The sequence below is a fragment of the Hypanus sabinus genome, chromosome 10 (genome assembly GCF_030144855.1).
Source record: "Hypanus sabinus isolate sHypSab1 chromosome 10, sHypSab1.hap1, whole genome shotgun sequence".
Classification (NCBI taxonomy): Eukaryota; Metazoa; Chordata; class Chondrichthyes; order Myliobatiformes; family Dasyatidae; genus Hypanus; species Hypanus sabinus.
The window spans coordinates 89,173,903-89,196,359 of record NC_082715.1 but is presented as its reverse complement, the minus strand read 5'-3'; the positions used below and the strand labels follow the sequence as shown (position 1 = coordinate 89,196,359).

The window sequence follows — 22,457 nt, the reverse complement described above, 5'->3', positions numbered from 1 at the left end:
TGATGTTTTGTTTATCTTCATCAAAGTTGTTCACACAGATATGTGCTGCCAAACATAGAGAGCATTTGAGCAGCTTGGATACGCAGCTGGGGCATCGTGTCAGGAATGAAACGTAGAAACTGCAGCGCCCACCGAGTCATACTTTGCCTTGAGTGTGTCACTACATTGGAGTTCAATCAGCTCCATTTGTATGTTGGTTGGTGAGCTTTCCACGTCAGCTGCAAATGGGTTACTGAGCAGTTCAAAACTGCTTTTTTGGGCTTCAAAGTTGGCAAATCGCTGTGTGAAGTCAGCACCAAGTATGCTAAGTTTCTCAGCAAACTTTGCACGTGGGAACACTGCAGTAGAAACCTGCTCTTTCATAGTTTGGCAACACGGAAAATGGCTCAAGTTTTCTTGCTGCATCTGTGTCTCCCACAGGCGCAGCTTGGTTTTAAAAGCCCTCACTGCAGTGGACATGTCTGTGATCACACGACCCCGCCCCTGAAGCTGCAGGTTGAGCACATTGAGATGGCTCGTGATGTCACACAGAAACGCCATTTCACAAAGCAACTTTTTATCCCGGAGCTCTGTTGTGACTTTCCCTTTGCTTTCCATGAACTGACAGATCTCCTCACGCAACTCGAAACATCTTTTCAGCACTTTTCCTTGGCTTAACCATCGCACCTCTGTGTGATCGGGCAAATCATTATATTCTGAACCCAACTCCTCCAGAAACGGCTTGAACTCACGGTGATTTAAATCTTTGGCACTTATGAAGTTAACTGCTCGTGTTATGGTGCTCATTATATGTTCCATTTTCAAGGCTTTGCCACACAACGATTCCTGGTGTATGATGCAGTGATAAGCTGTCAGCTCACCTGCGCCGTTTTCCTCCCGCATCTTCTCCCAGATCCTGCCCACCAATCCACTCTTTTGACCGCACATCGCGGGCTTCTGTTTCTTGTCCAGATGCTTGTATTTGTCGTGGTGTTTCGTTTCATAGTATCGTCTTACGTTATATTCTTTAATTACAGCCACACCGTCTCTGCACACAAGACAAACAGGTTTGCCCTTTATATCTGCGAACATATACTCTGCCTCCCACCTGCCTTGAAAACCAGTTTTCAAAGTCCACCTTTCGTTCAGCCATTTTTGGGGTGAGGGATAGCTGAAAGTTGACCACACGTGACTAGCGCCATAAGGATGCTGATGAGAGTGTAAGGCAAGCGCGAGCAATGCACTGGCAGTGCATTGTGGGATTTGTAGTATTAGTGGTACATGCAATATACCGGTGGGCCAGCTCTAATAGAGAAAAAAATTTTCATTAATGATATTCAGGACATAAACCAGGGAAACCGAATAAACACTGAAAACCCTGAAAACCTAGTACCTGAATAAACTCCGCATTAGCCATATCATACGCCATAGGCACTTCGATTACTGGGGCCAGCTTTAATAGTAATTAGATATTATCTCGCGGGCCAAAGATAATTCCACCGCGGGCCAGATTTGGTCCGCGGGCCTTGAGTTTGACATATATGGGGTAGAGAATTCCACCACTCTTTGGTTCCTTTATTTAAATAGAGCAACAGAGAAGAACCAGGTGACTACAGGTTCACAAATCTTATATCAGTGTATAGGGGAATGCTGGGGAAGAATTCTAAGGGACGGTATTTATATACACCTGGAAAACAGGGTGATTGTTCTTGGGAAATCGTGCCTCACCAATTTGAAGATAATATTAAAGATAGAATTTAACAAGGTATATTGACGAGGTATTTTCAATGTGGACTTCAAGGAAGTTAGTGACAGAATCCCACATTTAGGCTGATCCAAAAGGTTAGATTGCAGGGTAAATTAAATCTAAAATTGTTTTGATAATAGAGGATGGATTGATTTTCTGACCAGAACAACTGGGGCTGAGGCTCTTGGTGAGTCCTGGTGAAGAGTCTCAGCCCAAACCAGCGACTATATTCTATTCTATAGATACTACCTGGCCTGCTGAGTTCCTCCAGCATTGTGTGTGTGTGTGTGTGCGTGTGTGTCTTAGATTGCCAGCATCTACAGATTTTCTCTTGTTTGGAGCTGAGGCTTTTGCAGTTTGTGATACACATTGAAGACTTGGATGTGAATGTAGGAGGAATGATTAATAAGTTTGCAATAGACATGAAAATTTGTAGTGTTATGGATAACGAGGATTGTTTTAAACTACAGCATAATACTGATCCACTAGAAAGTTGGGCAGAGCAATGGCAGATAGAGTTTAATCCTGACAAGTGCGAAGTAATCCATTATCAAAGGTCAATTAAGGGAAATACATACACAGTAAATAATAAGGTTGCACAGAGGTTGTAGAATGAAGCAACTGACTGTGGTGCAGTTCTTCTGAATTAATAAAGTAAATTCAAACAGAAGTCTGGATCCATAAAACTTAAGGACATTTTTGTAAAAGAGAGTGAATATGGGATGAAAAGAGAACTAGATTATCAAATATATGACCAATACCCAGAACAAATAAATTTTTATTATGGTGCAAAAGTGGTAATCAACAAGTCATTATTAATCCTAATAGAAGGAGGATTAATTAACAGAGTTACTTTAAGTAATTTGAGCTCAGGTGGTTGTGACAAATGGAGTACTGCAGGAATTGGTTCTTGGCATTTAGCTTTTCCAAATCTATTTCAATAGTTTGGATGAGGGATATCAAATGCATCTATCCATGTTTGCACACAAATCACTAGAAGGTAATATACAGGTCAGTTGCCTTTATTATGAGAAGCTTTGAGTAAGGTTATCTTGGTGAAATGACATTGGCTCTGGTGAGATTGCATTTGGGATCATATATACTTACCTGATTTCCCTTGTATTTGGAAAGTGGAAATGCAGCAAAGGTTCATCAGGATGATTTGTCAGATGAGTATTGTGAAGAAATATTAAGAAAACTGGAACTGTACTCCAGAGCTCTGAAGAATGAAAATTTTTCTCTATCTGGAAAAAAATCTTTAGCTTGACAAAGATAGATGCGAGATAACTGTAATCAGAGAACAACTTTAAAATAAAAGGATGGCATTCAAAATTGGGACAAAAGAAGAGCTCTCATTCAAAGGGTAGTGAATTTTTTGTATTTTCTATCCAAGAGGATCATAAGGATGAAGTCCTTGAGGATATTCAGCTCAGAGCAATGGATTTATGGCTCTTAAGGAAGTGTAAGGATATTGAGAAAGCAGCAGTAAAATGAAAGGTCAGCCTGATCTTATTGAATAGCAGAGCAGACATGGGTCCTGATCTATCCCGGTTTTTGTTTCTTTTGTTCTTGGGCCACTGAAGCATTCATGTGGGAGAGTAAAACAGATACTTTGGCTGTCTACTTGCAAAATTTAACAGGATTTTGATCATGTTGAATTTGATCAATTATTGCAAGTCTTGTCAATTGATGTTATGTCAGTACATTTCATATGGATCAAAGTAGGTTATTTAAACGTTACACTTTGGTGTTGTGGCCAAAGCTCATCGTGATTTGAATTATAAATTGTTCTTTAGTGGGAATGTAAAGTGGCATGTATTCATGGATATATGTTCAGAATCAGGTTTGATGTCACTGATATGTGTCATCACATTTGTTTTGTGATAGTTGTACAGGGTAAGACATAAAAATTGCTTTTGGTTACAATAAACATAAATTAATAAATGGTTAAATAGCACAAATATGGAATAGTTAGTTAGTGTTCATGGACAGTTCAGAAGTCTGATAGAGAGGAAAAAGCTATTTCTAAGACACTAAATGTGGCTCTTCAAGCTCCTGTACCACCACCTGGAGGGTAGAAATGAGAAGAGGGTATACTCAGGTGGTGATGGTTCTTAATGATACTTTTAGAATCCTTAAGAAAATATGATTCTGCAAAGCAATGCAAATCAAATTTTCCTGTTGAACTTTTAATATTTTGTAGAAAAGCTCAACAACTTCTTGCAAGGTATCTGTGCTTTGCAAGTAATTAATCTTTCAATTATTGGACTATATATCAGTTTCAGAGGATAATTATAAAACAGTGATAACTTAGAGTAAAACCTAATTCATTCACCCTTTAGCTTTATGGTAAGCATTCCTTCAGCATAAGCATGTTGAATTTACAGGCATCAGTTTATCTTTTTTTAATCAGCTTAGTTCCTTTTTCATCCAATAATATTGATTTATAAATTGAGACTATTTTAAGCACATTTTCTCATTTTTAGATTTTAACTGTCAAGCTAATGCTATCTTCTCCCAACAAGAGGTCAGTTTGCCGTCGGCTTATTTTAAGTATTTAACTGAACTGTACATTCCATTGCTAGAAAGTGAGCACTCTGTTACCTTAAATATGATAAAGCTTTGTCAATTTTGAAGTTTAGTGTTTTTTGTTGTAATAATTTGATGACTGGGCTGCTACAGTGAACTATTTGTGGATGACACTTTTCTGCCATGTACTTCAGGTGTGCTGCTAGAGAACTGCAGATGGTCTGTAATGCAGCTGATTTGTCTTTGTGTTTGTTCCACAAATTATGAGCTTTCATTGCTTTTGCAATAACATTTTACTACTAATGTTCTTTTCTTAAAGGATAGATGAAAGGGTGGAGTAGAATTATGCAGGTGATCATCCCAACATGATAATGAGTAAGAAATGAAGGTCAAAGTGATTACCAAATAGAATGTGACAGAATGAATGCACCTTGAATTCCGGTAAGGTGGTGGCGCTACTCAGATGTGGTAACTTCTACGGGGCCAACAGAGGGTGTTGTTTCTCTTTTTAAGTGTATTTGTTACAATGGCAAGATCTTGCTGGACATAAAATACTATAGGTCTACCATATTAGCGAGTTGATTGTAGGGGGAGAACTGAAGGAGCTGGACTTGGTGCAGATCCTACTGCTGCCTGCGTTGGAGAGGCATTGGTGCAGTCTAACAGTGAGTGATTGTCTTAGCTGCTTCTCTTGTGATCGTAAGACCCTGTTATTGTTAATGTTGAATGCTGCAATTCCAGTCCACTGTTTTATAGGCAAATGGTGGGAGAGCTGCATGGCCTTGGACATCGTGAAGACTAGACCTCAAACCATTGTGTTGCTTGTTTTCAGCCACCCAGGAGAGAGGCATTGAAGACCTTGCGCTCCACCAGAGACCGTGTAGCGCAGCGCAGCATCCATGCTGGAGTCGGTGCTGCTCTCCTATGTTCACTCAGCAGAGGACAAGATGTATTGTGTTTGACTTCAGACTGCTGCAACACTTATAGACACAGGACTTGAACCATATTTACTTGTGTGTGACTGTATTGTACTACTGTCTTGTATGTGCTGTGTGTGCCTTGTGTGAATGACTATTGGTACTATGTTTTGCATGCTGGCCCCAGAGTAACACTGCAAAGTGTCACTTCGAAAATGCTGTAAAGATGTGTGAGAAAGTCTTTGTAGTTGATGAGACTAAAATGAAACACTATGGTCAGTAAACGGTAGGTGTGTGGTGTAAATCTAATACTATGCACCAGCCGTTAACATCATTCCTACTATAAAGTATGATGGAGGTAACATGCTATGGGGATGTTTTTTAGCAGTAGGGACTGGAAATCTGTTCAGGATTGATGGGAAGATGAATGCTGCTAAATTCAGAAAGACCCAAGATAAAAACCTGCTAGCCTCGCCCAGAAAGTTTAAACTGGGGAAGAAATTGATAAGCAAGTGAGTCAGTGACCTGCAAAGACTCCACCATGAAGACAAAGGAACACTCCAAGCCATTCAGCAAAAAGGTTACTGAAAAGCACAAGTCAAGAGATGGATACAAGAAAATTTCCAAGTCATTGATTATCCCTTGGGGTACAGTTAAGTCAATCATCAAGAAATGGAAAGAATATGGCACAACTATAGATCTGCCTCAAGCAGGCCATCCTCAAAAACTGAGTGACCGTGCAGAAGGGGACTTGTGAGGGAGGCCACTGAGAGAACCATTGACAACTCTGGAGGAGTTCCAAGCTTCAGTGGCTGAGATGGGAGAGATTGCACATACAGGTTGACCAGGTACTTCACCAGCCGCAGCTTTGAGAGAGTGGCAGAGCGAAAGCCACCGTTGGAAGGAAAAACATGTGAAATCTCAGCTAACATAAAGCCAAAGCTACATAGGAATGGCTTAAAAACAATAAAGTTAATGTTCTGGAGGGTTCAAGTCAGAGTTCAGACATCAATCCAATTGAGAATTATTGGCTGGACATGAAAAGGGCTGTTCTCTCACAATCCCCATGCAATCTGACAGAGCATGAGCAGACCCGTAAAGAAGAATGGGGGGTAAAATGCATTTTTCAGATTTGCCCTAGCTGATAGAGACCTATCCACACAGATTAAAGGCTGTATTGCTGCCAAAGGTGCATTTACTAAATACTGACTTGAAGTAGTTGAGTAATTATGCAATCAATTATTTTGTGTTTAATAATAGTAATAAATTTATACCAATTTGTAGAAATTTGTTGTCACTTTGGCACAAAAGAGTCTTTTTGGTTGATCAATGTCAAAAAAGATAAATTAAATATAGTGATTCACTGTTGTAACACAATATAACATGAAAACTTCCTGGGTGGGTAGTGAATACTTTTTATAGGTATTGTATTTTGTTGGAAGTTGGAGTAAGTATATATACCGAAGTGAATGTGACATACATGTGACTGCCCATTTACATCATAATTTCTAACAGTTCTAGATTGTTAATAGTTTTACAATTCAAAGTGGTTGTGGATTTTTCAAATGTAACTTAGTCGTGATGATTTTATTTGATAGCCTCATATTGCTAGGCTCTCCTTTCCTCATTAGCAGCAGTACAAGGAAATAAATTCAGTAATCCATCTCTAATAGAATATTTGCATTTGCTAAAATGAAAATGTTAAGGGGTCAGTTAAATTTATTAAATTGGAACTTGCAGTTGCAATGTTGTTCAATGACTAAATATAACCAAAGCTTGAATCTGGAGCAAGCTTCAAATTCCATGTTAAAAAGACCCCATTACACCTTTAGGAATTACAAAGGGATGATGGGACTCAGTTTTATTGTTAGACATACACACAGATGAACTTCATTTGAAGAGAAATGAAGAGTACAGTTTTCTGTAAATAAGTTAATTTACTTATTCTGTATGCAGAAGCCAAGAAAATTGATTCCACTTAAAGCCACTAATATGAACTCGTATCATCCATCTAGCCCCATTATCCTTCTTTCCTGCCTATTCCAAAAGAGTGGCAGACATGTCAAGTCACTTTTATTGTCATTTTGACCATAACTGCTGGTACAGTACATAGTAAAAATGAGACAGCATTTTTCAGGACCATGGTGTTACATGACACAGTACAAAAACTAGGCTGAACTACTTAAAAAAAAAACACACAACAACTACACTAAACTACAGACCTACCCAGGACTGCATAAAGTGTACAAAACAGTGCAGGCATTGCAATAAATAATAAACAGGACAATAGGGCAAGGTGTCAGTCCAGGCTGTGGGTATTGAGGAGTCTGATAGCTTGGGGGAAGAAACTGTTACGTAGTCTGGTTGTGAGAGAGTCCTTTCCCAGACGGCAGGAGGGAGAAGAGATTGTATGAGGGGTGCATGGGGTCCTTTATAATGCTGTTTGCTTTGTGGATGCAGTGTGTAGTGTAAATGTCCGATGACCTTCTCAGCTGACCTCACTATCCGCTGCAGGGTCTTGCGATCCGAGATGGTGCAATTTCTGAACCAGGCAGTGATGCAGCTGCTCTCAGTACAACCCCTGTAGAATGTGGTGAGGATGGGGAGTTAGGAGATGGACTTTCCTCAGCCTTTGCAGTAAATAGAGAAGCTGCTGGGCTTTCTTTGCTATGGAGCTGGTGTTGAGGGACCAGGTGAGATTCTCTGCCAGGTTAACACCAAGAAATTTGGTGTTGAAAGGCTATTTATTCATTGTAAAAAGCTTGTCTGAATCAGCTGTCTAATAAAAAAAAAAGTGGTATACATAGATATCTGATAACATATAGAGATTGAAGTGTTTAAGGATCAGATCACATTGGGGGAAAAAAAGCTGAAATTTAATTCAGATTAGCATTGGATGTCCTGGTGTAGCGGGTCAACTAAAGCTATGAAACTTGTAATTATAACGAAGACAGCTGAATATTTATGATGGGAGCAAAATGTATTATCAATAGATAGATTACATTTTCCATAAGATAATTTCTCCCCAGCCTCCGGGACCCCATCTCTTCTCTTTTTCATCCTAAAACACATATTCGTTGCTTTATTCATGCTTGACTCAGTAAATTAATTTGTAGCACGTACTCTCAAATCTAATATTTCAGTAAATCATGAATATAAGGAACCTACTCTGTGGAGAGCATTAATTCATTCAAATGGAAATTACATTTTGACGAAATAACAAGTTGAAATACATAATGTAAGCAATTTGGAAAAATGATGCGGTGACGATAGCTGGCTTTGGAGGATGAGATCACATTGGGCTTCTGATTCCCAAAGCTCTCCACCGTCAGCGTTTTGCTTGTTCTTTTTCCACTTTCCCCGGAGCTTTCTCCTGAATGTTTCCTCTGGTCTTCATCTGATTGATTCATGCCAGTTCTCTTGCAAAAGATTTTCTTTCCCAGTGACTGCATTTTATTCATGAGTGCAATACACTTATCTATCACTACACCAGCCCCTGGCTAATTACTTTGAGTTACTGTTTCCTCCTCCTCCTTGCCCTGTGCACATATCTCTCAGGGTGCTACAGTGTTACATTCTGGTCAGCTCGTGATAAGGACAGAAACAATAGCTGGTCCAGAGCTGTAAAGTATGCAGATTGTCCAGAGGGTTGAGGAATCAAGTAGTTTATTCCAAGTGAAAACAATTCATCTCTCTCTCTCTTCACAGCTTTTATAGTTTAATCTTTGCAGTATTCATAATGGAGTCTTGATATTGGGTTAGCCTTCTTGCTTTTCCCTAATTATTGGTCTGGGCTGCCAATTATGAGTCAACAATATACAGCATAATTAAATCACTACTTCAGCTATGCCTACCACCTCACTTGCCCAATTTCATAAGCCAGCGAACATGATAGTTCTTGTTTACCTCAAATAAGCACTCTTCAAAACTTGCTTTCCTTAGATATCCAATCTGGGGCCAGTTGGCTGAATAAGTAATTCCACACATCGTTATTTCTAACTACTTAATCAGACAAGCATCTGTTCCACCAAGGCCAGTGTTCCTGTTCCAAATAGAAATAATAACCTTTCAGGACCAAACTGGGGATGGTGAAATACCTGGTGTAATCATAGGACATTCATTTCTTCAAACCTGCTCTGCCTTTCTGTATGTCATGACTGATTTCCTCTCTTCCACCTCTTCCCCCCCATTCCCCCCCAACTCTTCCCTCCCCCCCCCACTCTTCCCACCCCCCCCCCGTGTAAAATTTGAGAAGATAAAACATGCCTATGTTCACATTGTTAACGACATCTCCCTGTCATTTAATACCGTTTGGGACATCTGTTTTGTCACTTAAAATTATGGATGTTTGTATTTGCATGGTGCCATCCTTCAGCAATGTGACAGAGAGGTATATATTGGGTGTTTGGTGTTTTGTGCTCAGGTCAGGCTCTGGTACTGGGATGTTCAAAGCGGATCCAGCAATTGGGATGTATTTCCATTGTAATAGGAATTTTGGAATGTTAATGTCTCTAAACTCAAGATATTAAAAGTAGGTAATTAAAGCCATTTAAACTGTAGTTAATCATGGAGAAGTAGAACACGACATTGTAGTGTTGTGTGCCACGAGAAGAGGATTAGATTCTCTAGAAGATCTATTTATTTTAAATAAAGGTCTTTTATATCTACCATTTCTAGTTTTCAGTGACTCAGTCACAACCACAACAGTCCTCATTTGAATTAACTATCTCCATAATTTTATAACTCATGAATAGCTCCAGTGCTCTCCACAAAATTTCCTGCTATCTCAGATTTCCTTACTTATACTTGAACTCAGTCATAACAAAAATGTTTTTGATATTCACCTTTCTAATTACTCACCACCTGCAAGTTTGCTTTCTTCATTCAGTGAGCCAGCACATTTCGATCTTTCTGTACAGAAATATTTATTGTTTAGTTTATGTTTAAAATGACAAGATTTTTCATGTTTTCACAACAGGATATAACTTCATATTTTCCCCTCATTATGCTCCATTAGTACATTTTCTGTCACTTAGTAAACCTGAGTAAATTACTGAACCAATGTGCAGCTTAATTTCTCAAGGTGCTTTAGTAGTCTTGAATATTTCAGCTCTATCTGTCCATTAATTTCAGAAGGATGTCTTTTAGGATTGGGATAGCCTAATAAATACAAGCTTTAAAATAGGAATGAAAAATTAATTTTCTCTTGGAGTTGTGCAGTGAAGGTTATATCTCTTATGAACAGAATCTACACTGTTCAGAGCAACTGTGCAGAGTAGCACTTGGGTCCCCTGTAATATTCTCAGTTATAGACAACAAAGCTATAACTTTCGGATTTGTGACTAAAGCTCTTCATTGCTACATTTTGCTATTTCAAGGAAAATGCCATCTTGCTGCCAGGGCTTTATTGGTTTTAGTTGGGATGTAGCCTTTTCATTGCCTTGTTGGTCAAGAATGTTATTGAGGTGGGCCCAGATAAAGTCATATGCACTCAAAGGTGAAGGAGTAAGTTGGAGTTGAAGAAGACTTCTCTGGTCCTTTCCAGCAGATATTGACTTCCTGCCTTTCAGTGATATGGGACCTTAAGAGGGGTCTTTGCCCAAAATGTCAGCTGTTTATTCATTTACCTAAATGCTGCCAGACCTGAGTTTCTCCAACATTTTGTGAATGTTGCTATGGATTTCCAGCAACTGCAGAAAAGCTTGTGTTTATATGGGACCTTAGACGTTTGGACCCTACATGGTGTTTGCATTGTTGAAGAACACAAGTGTGTCATGACTGTCAGCAAATCATTAAGTCTCCTGCATTCTCTGTCATCATTATCATTTCCTTAGGGTCCTTGGATCTCTGCCTTTAAGTGCCTCTAAAGCTGCTTTATTCCCCGAGGCATGGTAGTTTTTTCCAATCTAGGAAGGTTGTGTGCCTGCAGTTAATGAGCTCCTGGATCTCTTGTTCATTCTCATCAAATCAATCTTGATTCTTACTGCTGGAGAAGCCAAGAGGTTCTTCACAATTGCCAATTAAAGTGGACTTCACAGAAGCCCATAAGCTATGGATACCTTACAGCTCCTGTAGGTTTGGAATTGATAGGTTGTTTGTGAGGCAAAAAGAACCAGCCATGTGGGTCTCTGGAGCCTCAGTCTTTAAATTCTTGCTGAAGTACTTCATTTGTAGCACAGATAATTATCGGCATATTTTTTACAGAAAAAGCTCAACATGCTCAAGGTGATCAATTGTCCTGTCTATAATTATGGACTTCACTAATTTCCTGACAGTCTCTCTTTGGTATCTTTCTTTTACCTTTATTCAGTGGCAGAGTGACGCATGTAGTTGTCCTATCTAAAACACAAGTCCCCAATCCTCGGATGTTGTCAGGAGGACAACTGCATTTCTTTGATTGAATTTTCAAACCATGAAAGCAGCTTGCATGGGAGATTTGTAATTTTTTCTATTCATAGAATATAGAACTGTACTGCACAGTATGGGCCTTCAGCCCACGATGCTGTGCTGACCTACAGTATATAAATCTGCTCTATGATGAACCCTTCCCTCCAACACAGCCCATGACCCTCCATTTTTCTTGTATTGCTTTTCATTTCAATCTTGTTTATTGTTAATTTGAGTTAATTTCAACAATTCCAGTCTTTGATTTCTTGGGGGTTGTAGAACAACATTTTGAGCAATCAGATTAGTGCAAGGGTGGAAGATTACTAAGGAAGTAAAATATATTGTTCACTAAAAATATTGTAAGTTGTGTTATTGCATACCATGTAATTAATCTGATGTTTTCTCACCCATTTCAAATAGCATTTGTCAAATTGAGCTAAGGCTACACACTATTCTGATGCTTATAATGAGAAAACAATTCTAATGCATTATTGCAATATTTGTTCATCTTCGTAATAATAAAGCATTATTTAGCACAAGGATGAAAGAAGTTTTGGAGGGAAGTCATAGAATGGGTTAAAATGTTGGCACTACCCACACTGTGCTATTCTCATGATCTGTTTCTGAAACAGCTGTCCAGTTACAGCTTTTTACTTCAATTGCAAGTATTTTAAGTTGAAGAAATTAAATTGATAAAATGCTCAGTGAAAATGAATAAAAATATTTTTGAATTAAAACTCTCATACTGATTTATGTGGTTTCAGCAGCAAGCAAATATTCAAACTGCTTGAAATAACAGATATTGGGATGTAAGCTTGTATTTGGGTCCTCCTTGAGGGAAATCCATTCAGATTCATTCAGTAGCATTTTGGTGTTATCGGGTTAGAATCTTTTGAATTTGAATGTGGTGATGCTGGAACCTAATAATCTCTCATTTAGGCTTGACTGAACAGGGTGTTCAGCATGTTTAGAAAATTCAGGGCAAGGGAAGAAATTGAGACTGGTAAAAAAAAATTAATACAGGCAAATCAAATTGTTCTATGATATAATTTAGTCAAGAATTATTGACCATTTTCTTTTCAAGCCATTGAACATGATTTTTGTTCTGAACTTTAGATCAATGCACCGTTACAAGAACATACCTCTTCCTTCACAAGTTCTGGTTCTTCAATGTTGTTTACTACTTTGGCAACTGGGCATTCATTGCAGTAAGTTCTTTGTTATTGTTAAGATCATATTTTGACTTCTGGAAAGTTTTAACATTTGAATTGATCTCTCTAAAACTTGCAGTGAAGTGTAGACCGATGGAAGGTATTGCTTTTCCAGTGATGTGATGTCACACTTTGTAACTTTAAGGTGAAGCTGATCTCTCTGTATTTTTCCTTCTAAATATGAATGTATTTTCCAGGAAACCAATGCAACTCCAGAGCAATGAAGTGGGAAAGACACCAGAAACCAAATTTCCAACTGCCTATTTTTATTGTCATCTTTGAGATTTTCTGTCAGAAGCAATGCAGTATTTAAGTATATTTACTGTAGCTCCAGTTTATTCATGTCTGTCCACAGAGATACTCTTGCTTTCTCAATGATTATTGTCTGTAGCACCATAAGTTGTTGCATTACTGATGACCAAGAGCAGTGATGAGAAAAAGTGTTCCCTACCAATACTGATTTTCATCAGCAAACCTTTAGCTGGATCTCTGAAATAACATACGTGAAGTACTTATGATAATAATTAGATGTAGAAAAGCTAAAATATCTAAAATATGTTCAAAGAAAACAATGGCATCTGAACTGTGGCAATGCTAGATGGCAAATCTTTGTTGTTTTAAGCTCTTTCCATCTTTATGCTCCTTAAATTTGGTTTCATGTGCATTCCTCCAGTCTGAGTTTCACCATGAGAAAAAAAGTGTTTCCTAATGTTACATTGCAGGAACTGTAACAGACTCCTAAACCATGAAAAACATCCCCATAGTATCTAGCTATCAAACTAGCAATGACTTTTATATATTTCTCAAAAAAAGTTATAAATTTATATATTAACAAAAATTATTTTAATTGCCCTGTCTGAATCGCCTCCTCCTCCTTGGATGTTCTTTTAAACCCCAGACATGAAGCAAGTCTCAACTCAAAACATTGACTAATCCTTTGTCTCCACAGATGCTGCTCCACCTTCAGCAGTTCATTATTGATTCAAGATTGCAGCACCTGCAGTCTTGTGTCTCTTTCTTTAAAACCCATCACTGAGTAACACATAATTTTTCTTGACATTTTCCCCCTATATCTTGGCTTCAATTTTGCTTTGGTATCATTTGGTACTTTAATACATCTGATTGTGGTACAGGTTGTTTTGTTATTCATGTTGCTGTTGTTGAAGGTATTATTTGGAGAATGGATCTGCACTGTGTTTACGTTGCTTGGGAATTCTTAATGATAGCATTGTTATTCTTAATCACAAACTCAACATTTAATTTTATTCCTAATGGTTACCCTGTGATTTCTATACCTCACTGAGCATTGCAATCGTGTAACTTCTTGTTTTAAATGTCACCTTTTAAATTTACAATTAATGCTTTGCATTAATGTTTCTTGTTTGCAGGTCTTCGTAATTGGGCTAATTGTCTCTTGTTGCAAAGGAAAGCGATCAGTCATTGAGGGGGAAGTAGATGATGATGATTCAGACTTGAGTGATGACGATTTCATGGAGAGACAGCAAGCTTAATTCCATGATGCATATGTGTGAAAAGAATCTTCATATTCCAGTATTTATGACAGTATGGAAAATCTATTTCATTTGTTCCTCTTTTGAGTGAAAACTTTGAAAAAGGGGTCTAGGTGGTGTGTGAAGTTAAATAAAATTGAATAAATGTTAACTTCAAAACTTAAGCAATATTTCGCAAAGGCATTGGAATGGGATTCTATCATTCTTAAACAGCCTCAAATGAAGCAAGATAATTTGTTGATCTCTGCACTCAATCTCTGGAATTACATATCTTGTGTTTTTTGCCACTTGCCGTGAAGTCACAGACTTGGGTAAAATATGCTCTTTTTAGCTTGGATGCATACAAAACTAACTAGTGTAATGTATGTTTTGGTTAACTGTTTTCCTGATAAATTTAACTTGGGTAATCACTGACTGCCAAGTTCAATTGAGCAGCTTACAAAGGTTATCTAATGTGATGTAGAAGTTGTTAATTTTATAATAAAACTACTACAGAAGCATATAGGATTTTTTGTTTTACCTTTTCTGTCAACCATGGTGTTACACAGACTACCTCCCACTATCCCTCGTACTTTTGTCATTGTGTTGCCAGGTGTCAATCCTTGTGGTGTAGCATCGTGTGTTGGAGTCATACACCACTTAAAAATGAGGCATGTTGCTGTGGCTTTTGATCTTTTGTTTATTCTTCTCAATTTTATTTCACCTAGAAGTGACATTAAAGTGAAGGCAACAAGTTGAAATGTGGCCACAATAGATAATTTACATCCTTGATCACTGCATCAAAATGATTAGAACAGTTAACAAAGTTCCATATTGCCTCCATGGATAATGTAATATGTGGAGGAAGCTCTGACCTGGAACAATCATAGCTGATAACATATACATTATAAATGTTTTTGAACTTGCTGACATTGTCAGTTGAGCTTCATTGTAATATTATTTGTATATTAATGCAAGGAATCATGTATAAAGAATCGGAATCAAAGTTCAAATTTATTATCAAAATACTGTATGTATACCACATACAACCTTTAGATTCATCTTGCAAGCACCCACAAAACAAAGAAACATAACATAATCCATGCACAACAAAGACTGACAGATTTACAGTGTACAAAAGAGGGCAAATCATGCAAGTAGTTTATTTAAAGAAAGGAAAACAAGTAATACATAAAACATGAGCTGCAGAGTCCTTGAAAGTGAGTCCCTCGGCTTTGGAGTCAGTTCAACACTGAGGTGAGTGAAGCCGGTCCAGGAGCCCAATGGCTGCAAGGCAACAACTGCTCTCGAACTTGGCAGCATGGAACCCAAGATTTCTGCACCTCCTGCTCAACCTGGCTGTATGCTTAGAGTCTGTGCAGGGCAGTTGGCCGGGGTCTTCATGGACATTTTCAATCTGTCCCTGGCCCAGGCAGTTGCTCCCACAAGCTTCAAGATCACCACCATCGTGCCAGTGCCGAAGCATTCCACTGCTTCGAGCCTGAATTACTTCCACCCAGTTGCACTCTCCCCCATCATTGCAAAGTGCTTTGAGAGACTGGTTCTATCACATCTGAAATCCTGTCTGCCCACTACCCTGGACCCCCATCAATTTGCCTATTGCACCAACAGGTCAACAAGAGGACGCCATCTCCATGGCACTTCACTCTGCCCTGACCTACCTGGACGGCCCCAACTCTTATGTCAGAATACTGTTCATTGACTTCAGTTTGGCATTCAATACAGTGATCCCCTCCAAGCTGATCGCCAAATTTCACCAGCTTGGTATCAGCTCACCCCTCTGCAGCTGGACCTTGGACTTTGACAATCAGACCCCAATCTGTTAAGTTAGGGAACCTCTCAACCTCCACTCTCACCCTGAATACCAGCATGCCTCAAGGCTGTGTGCTGAGCCCTTGTCTGTCCTCCCTTTTCACCTATGACTGCATTCCTGTACATGGTTCTTATTCCATAATCAAGTTCTCAGATGACACCAGGGTGGTTTGCCTGATCAGGGGTGATGACAAGACGGCCGACAGGGACGAGGTCCAGCACCTGGCCACGTGATGTGCCAACAACAACTTGGCACTTAAGACTCAGAAGACCATGGAGATCATTGTGGACTTCAGGCATGCTTGGAGTCACCCTCATGTCCCCATCTACATCAATGGAGCTGCAGTGGAGCATGTATCAAGCTTCAATTTCCTTGGTGTCCACATTTCCGATGATCTTATCTGGTCCCTGAGCTCCTCCATCCTGATGAAAAAGGCGCAATAGTGCCTTTATTTTCTGTGGAGCATCAAGAAAGCTCACCTCTGTCCCAGGATACTGACGGACTTTTACGGCTGTACCATTGAGAGCATACTCACCAACTGCATCTCAGTGTGGTATAGCAATTGTCCCATATCGGACCGCAAAGCACTCCAGTGGGTGGTGAAAATTGCCCATTGGATAATCGGCACCCAGTTGCTCACCATTGAGAACATCTACCATAAGCGCTGCCTGGGCAGGGCGAGAAGCATTATCAAGGATGCATCTCACCCTAACCATGGACTTTTGACTCTCCTTCCATCCAGTAGGTGCTACAGGAGCCTCCACTTCCACATCAGCAGGTTCAGGAAGAGCTTTTTCCCTGAGGCTGTGACCTTGCTGAACCTCACATCACAGTGCTAAGCGGTATTGCACCCCTATTGTACTGACCCAGTACTTTTATATCTGTATGCTGTAGCACTTTTTATTCACAGTTATTTTGTAAATAACACTTGCATCTGGTTAGATGCTAATTGCATTTCATTGGCTTCGTATCTGTACTTGACAATAAAGTTTAATCTAATCTAATCAATGGTAGTAGCAAGAAGAGAGGGAGACGGGTCAAATGCAGGCAGACAGTGCTGGATACTGGTTCATTTTCTACTCTCTTCCTTCCATGCTTTAATCGGCATAGGGTAATGTAGCTGAGCATGAGTATGTATTCGGCTTTCAGGTATATGGAGGAATTTAATGTGGGGGGATATATGGAGGCAGGGGTCAAGGGTCAGCAGAACATTGTGGGCCAAAGGGCCTGTACTATGCTGTACTATTCTATGTTCTATGTTCAGGCCTTGATACAGTATCCACCTCCAGCAATGGACATACCTGCATTCTCAAAAGTACATTTCTTAAGGGAAATTACAGTCTGCCGATTGCAGTGATCGTAGTTCAGAAGAAATGTATCTAGGAGAGTATTGGGTAGTTTCTTGAGCTGCCTGCAAAATGTTACCCACACCATCTTGCTCAGGTTTGTTGTCACTACTGTTAGTGTAGAATTTGCAGTTTTATTTCAGCAGCACTGTGCAGGCATAATAAATAACTATAAATTAAAGAATTAAAATAGTGCAAAAGTAGAACAGTGAGGTAGTGTTCATGGACCATTCAGAAATCATATGTCAGGGGGAAGAAACAATCCTTGAAACATTAGTTGTGGGCCTAGCCACTTGTACCTCCTCCCTAGTGGTAGTAATGAGCAGAAGCCATGTCCTGGACAGTGAGAGCTCTTAATGATGGATGCTGCCTCCTTGAGCTAGTGCCTTTTGAAGATGTCCACAATGGTGGGGAGGCCTGTCCTTATGTTGGAGCTGGCTGAGTCCTCAACCCTCTGAAGTCTCTCTCATTCATGTGCAATGCCATCTCCAGACAGTAATACAACCAGTCAGAATGTTCTCCATGGTACATATATTGGCATTTTTTTGGTAAGATACTAAATCGACTCAAACTCCAAATGAAGTGCAGCTGCTGGCATGCCTTTGTTATGGTTGCATCAATATGGTGAGCCCAGGATAGGTTCTCTGAGATGTTGACACCAAGAACTTCAAACTGTCCTATGAAGGGTCTTAACCCAAAGTGTCAACTGTTTACTGTTTTCCATCGATACTGTCTGGCCTGCTGAGTTCCTCCAGCAGTTTGTGTATGTTGTTTGGATTCCAACATCTGCAGATTTTCTCATGTTTGTGAACTTGTAACTGTTCTTCATTTCCATTGCTGACCCTTCAATGAAAATTGGTGTGCCTTCTCCAGATTTGCCCTTCCAAGCCTACAATAAGTTCTTAGGTCTTGTTATGTTGAGTGCAGCTAATAGATATTGTTTCCATAACAAGCAATGTTTACCATAACTGATAATAACATCAAACAAAATGTTATAAATATCATTGCTGGATTTTGTTAAAGTTTTGCCATATTAAAAAAAACTATTAAAGGAACTCAATGGGTCAAGCAGTAGATAGATAGATATTTTATTGATCCCAGAGGAATTAGTGTCAGAGGTACAAGTGTACAGATTTACAAATATACAAATATTAGAAGAGAAGTAAGTGTAAAAGATAAGTTGCCTCAAACAGTCTTAACAGGAGGGGATCATCGCTTCCTCAGCTATAGGTTGGCTCATTATAGAACCTAATGGTTGAGGGTAAGAATGACCTCATATAGCACTCTTTGGACCAGTGCAGTTTTCTTAGTCTAATACTAAAAGTTCTGTGGAGACATTGGGAGAGCCCTGATAAAGGGCCTCAACCCAAAATGTTGACTATCTCTTTGCCTCTACAGATACTGCTCAACTCACTGCATTCCTCCAGCATTTTGAATATTGCTTTATAAAGTTTTTGTTAATATGGAAATGACTAGTGGCTTCCATACCAAAGAATGGATGCTGTTTAATACAACCAAGATCAACAAAATCTCAAATGATGTTATTATTCAGTTATCTAGTACATTTGAAAGGCAATACCTCAGACAACGTTGAGTTAGTACCTATCACGCCCTGGATCTGAGGCTGCAGCCGCAAGTAGCAAAAAGCCAAACTGTATCATGAAGAGAGGACAATTCAAATAGAAAATTTTAATCATTTTGTTGCACTCAAAATCTATTTGTTAAAGCAGTATTAGTCACAGATGCTCTGAACTCTGACTTGCTGATTAGAGACCCAGAGGCCAGGATAAAAAACCTCCACCTCAGTAAACTTTGAAGCTGAATTCAGTAACATCAGGTAACTAAAGTACTGTCCCCAGAGAAATTTGTGAGATCAGTTTCAAACCCAGATGGATTACTAAGATCTAATGTAACAAGTTATCACATTGCTAACTCTTTAGTATGGTGAGATGATATATTAATATAAATGTAGTTTGAGAAAACAGTTAATTTCATAAAGTGTAAGCATAATGAGTGATCTCATCCTTGTCCATATTATTATTAAAACTGTTCCAGCAAAGTATTCAGCATGTTTATTCCGAATGTTTAATCAGACTACTGGGATGAAAACTAAGTTCCTTCAAATTTTCTATTACATCTTTCAAATCCCCTACTTGGTAACTAGCAAGGTATTTTTGAACTGTAATCTTGATCTTACCATAAGAGTTAGAGCTCAGATTTTCCTTCATGGAGTGCCTATGTCACAATGTAACACATACATTTGCTTTATTTTTGAATTATGTATATGAACTATATAATATTACCACAGTCCAATTATTGTGATGTTATGTGGGTTCGTATGTTTATGCAGTTAGTTATCCTGAGCTGCATTTGCTTTACAATGTCTATAGAAAGTGGATGACAAAACATGAGATTTCAAAAAAAAACCTTGTAAAAATTTGTTGGTGTCTTGATGGTTCCCTGTAAGAATTACTGTGCCTATAAAAAGTATTCATCCCCCTTGGAAGTTTTAATATTTTATTGTTTTACAACATTGAATCATGATGGATTTAATTTGTATTGAAGGTCCAACTGCTGGTGAGTCTGTATCTTGGCAAAAACTACATCATGATGAAAAAAGAATGCTTCAAGCAACTCCACAAAAAGTTTTTTGAAAAGCACAAGTCAGGAGATGGATACAAGGGAATTGCCAAGTCACTGAATCTCCCTTGGAGTGCAGTTAAATCAAGAAGTGGAAAGAATATGGTACAACTGTACAACTGCCGAGAGCAGGCCATCCTCAAAAATTGAATGACCATGCAAGAAGAGGACGAGTGAAGGAGGCCACCAAGAGACTCATGACAACTCTGGAGAAGTTGCAAGCTTCAGTGGCTGAGATGGAAGAGACTGTTGCTTCACCAGTTGCAGCTTTATGGGAGAGTGGCAAAGAGCATAAAATCTCGATTAACATAAAGCCAAAGCTACACAGGAATTGCTCAAAAACAGCAAAATTAATGTCCTGGAGTGGTCAGAGTCCAGACCACAATCCAATTGAGAATTTGTGGCTGAACTTTGCCCCAAAAGGATTGTTTGCTCATAATCCCCATGCAATCTTTGACAGTACTTCAGTAGTTTTGTAAAGAGTGAGGGAATAATTGCAGTGTCCGGATGTGCAAAGCTGTTAGAGACCTATCTACACAGACTCAAAACTCTTAATTGCTGCCAAGGGGGTGAATACTTAAGTAATCAATTATGTTGTGTTTTATATTTATAGGTAATTTAGATCACTTTGTTGAGATCTGTTTTCACTTTGTCATGAAAGTCTGTTTCTGTTGATTAGTATCAAAAATAAGCCAAATTAAATCCACTGTGATTCAAAGTTGTAAAACAATAAAACATGAAACTTCCAAGGGGAGAGGGTGAATACTTTTTATAAGCACAGTAAATTGGATAAAATAATCTACCTACAGGAGGATAGGATTAAGAGTATGTTGATTTTAAACTTCCTTCTCAAATATGTGCCAGTTAATGCTTTAAATGTTAAAGGAAGTACAGTGTTTAAAGCTTGTTTGAATGGGAACCATTACACCTAGAAAATTAATATTCTGATTTGCATTGTAGGTGTATGCCCTTGTGTCTCAGTGATTTTTGAAGAAACAACTCAGAGTTACACTTTATTTTACTGACATTTATGATGTACTTAAAACCCATCTGAAGGGAAAAAATGAAAACTAGCCCTTTGTGAAATGAGATTTGTACAAAAGACCTTGTCAATCTGTCTTTTTACTCCACCAGGTGATCCTTTATAATTTGAAATAATTAAGGATCTCACTTGGCATCTTCTCTGTGATAGAGAAAAACAATTCAGAGTAATTAGATTTTGCATTGTGATTATATTGGATGCTTTAGAATGAAAGAAAATTGATGTGGAGCCCAGAATAATTGTGCATATGCTGGTGAATTTGCTAGACACTTAGATTTTTTTAATCAAAGGTTTAGTAGCTTCAAACTGAATTTTACACAAATATAAAATAGTAATTTTATATAACTAAGTGTGTGTATCTATTCAAGTGAACAAAACTATTCTGTAAATCATCAGAATAAAAATATGGGAAACTGACCTATAAAGAGCTTTTTTTGTGCAGCTATATTAATGATGTTAGTTTCTGTTGCCCAGTGCATTAACTTTCAGACAACATAAAAAGTGCTAATGTAGATTATTCTTAAACATCTGGAATTGAAAATGTTACTAGACCCATAATTTATACTTAAAAAAGCTTGTAGTTGTATAAAGAAAATAACAAATCCTGCAATGTCACATCTGTTTAAAATTGCAAGACTTGTCAAATCCAGCTCTAATCATAGTGTTCTTTGGAGGAAAGAGACCTGGGAAGTGTCCCAGTCTTTGTCAAAAGTTTTGGATAATCTTCAGTCCATGAAGGGGTTGATTACAAAGACAAAAATAAGGGGTTAAGTGAATGGAGTAATATAGATCCACCAGCACCATTTCGTGAGATTATGTGCCCTTCAGTAGGAAGTTCTATTGTCATATTTCAGGGTTCATTGCTTTCTTCAATGTTTTACTGAAAGCAGAAATGTCAGTCAGCATACAGAAACAGAAATGGGCCTTTCACCCTTTGAGTCTGTTCTGACACTGTTGATTCATGGTTGACCTACGTTGTAACTTGATCTATTAACCTTAATTAATTTGCCTAACCTCTAATGTAGTACTTTGTTTAACATCAACTTCAGTCTGTTTGGAATCTTTAGTTTTGTGTTGCCCCCTTACTAAATATCAAGTATTTTTGAGTTCACCTGCTTGGATGATGACATGGCTGCATTTTTGTGTTTGGCCTATGCTCTCTGGTCCTTAAAGCCGAGATTTTCAGATTTGTGTGGGAAATATGACAGCATGTAATTTTTTTTTTTTGCGAAGGGTGTGCATTGGCAGCGTTATTGTCAAACCTTGTTCATATTAATAGTGGGATATGGGCAGCATGATAGCACAGCAGTTAGAATCATGCTTTATTTGGGTTCG

The 22,457-nt window shown here is 38.6% G+C and overlaps 1 protein-coding gene across 2 annotated transcripts in view; it reads left to right on the top strand.

Moving 5' to 3' along the window:
- lmbrd1 (LMBR1 domain containing 1) overlaps positions 1-21,539 on the top strand; it is a 186,090-nt gene extending 164,551 nt beyond the window's left edge. The window contains exons 15-16 of one of the 2 annotated variants that reach the window (XM_059982288.1): positions 12,676-12,767; positions 14,159-21,539. In XM_059982288.1, coding sequence (XP_059838271.1) covers positions 12,676-12,767; positions 14,159-14,281 — 215 coding nt within the window. In that variant the 3' untranslated portion in view covers positions 14,282-21,539. The remainder of the gene's footprint in view (positions 1-12,675; positions 12,768-14,158) is intronic. The other variant, XM_059982289.1, reaches the window with a different exon arrangement.
- The last annotated feature ends 918 nt before the right edge of the window (positions 21,540-22,457 follow it).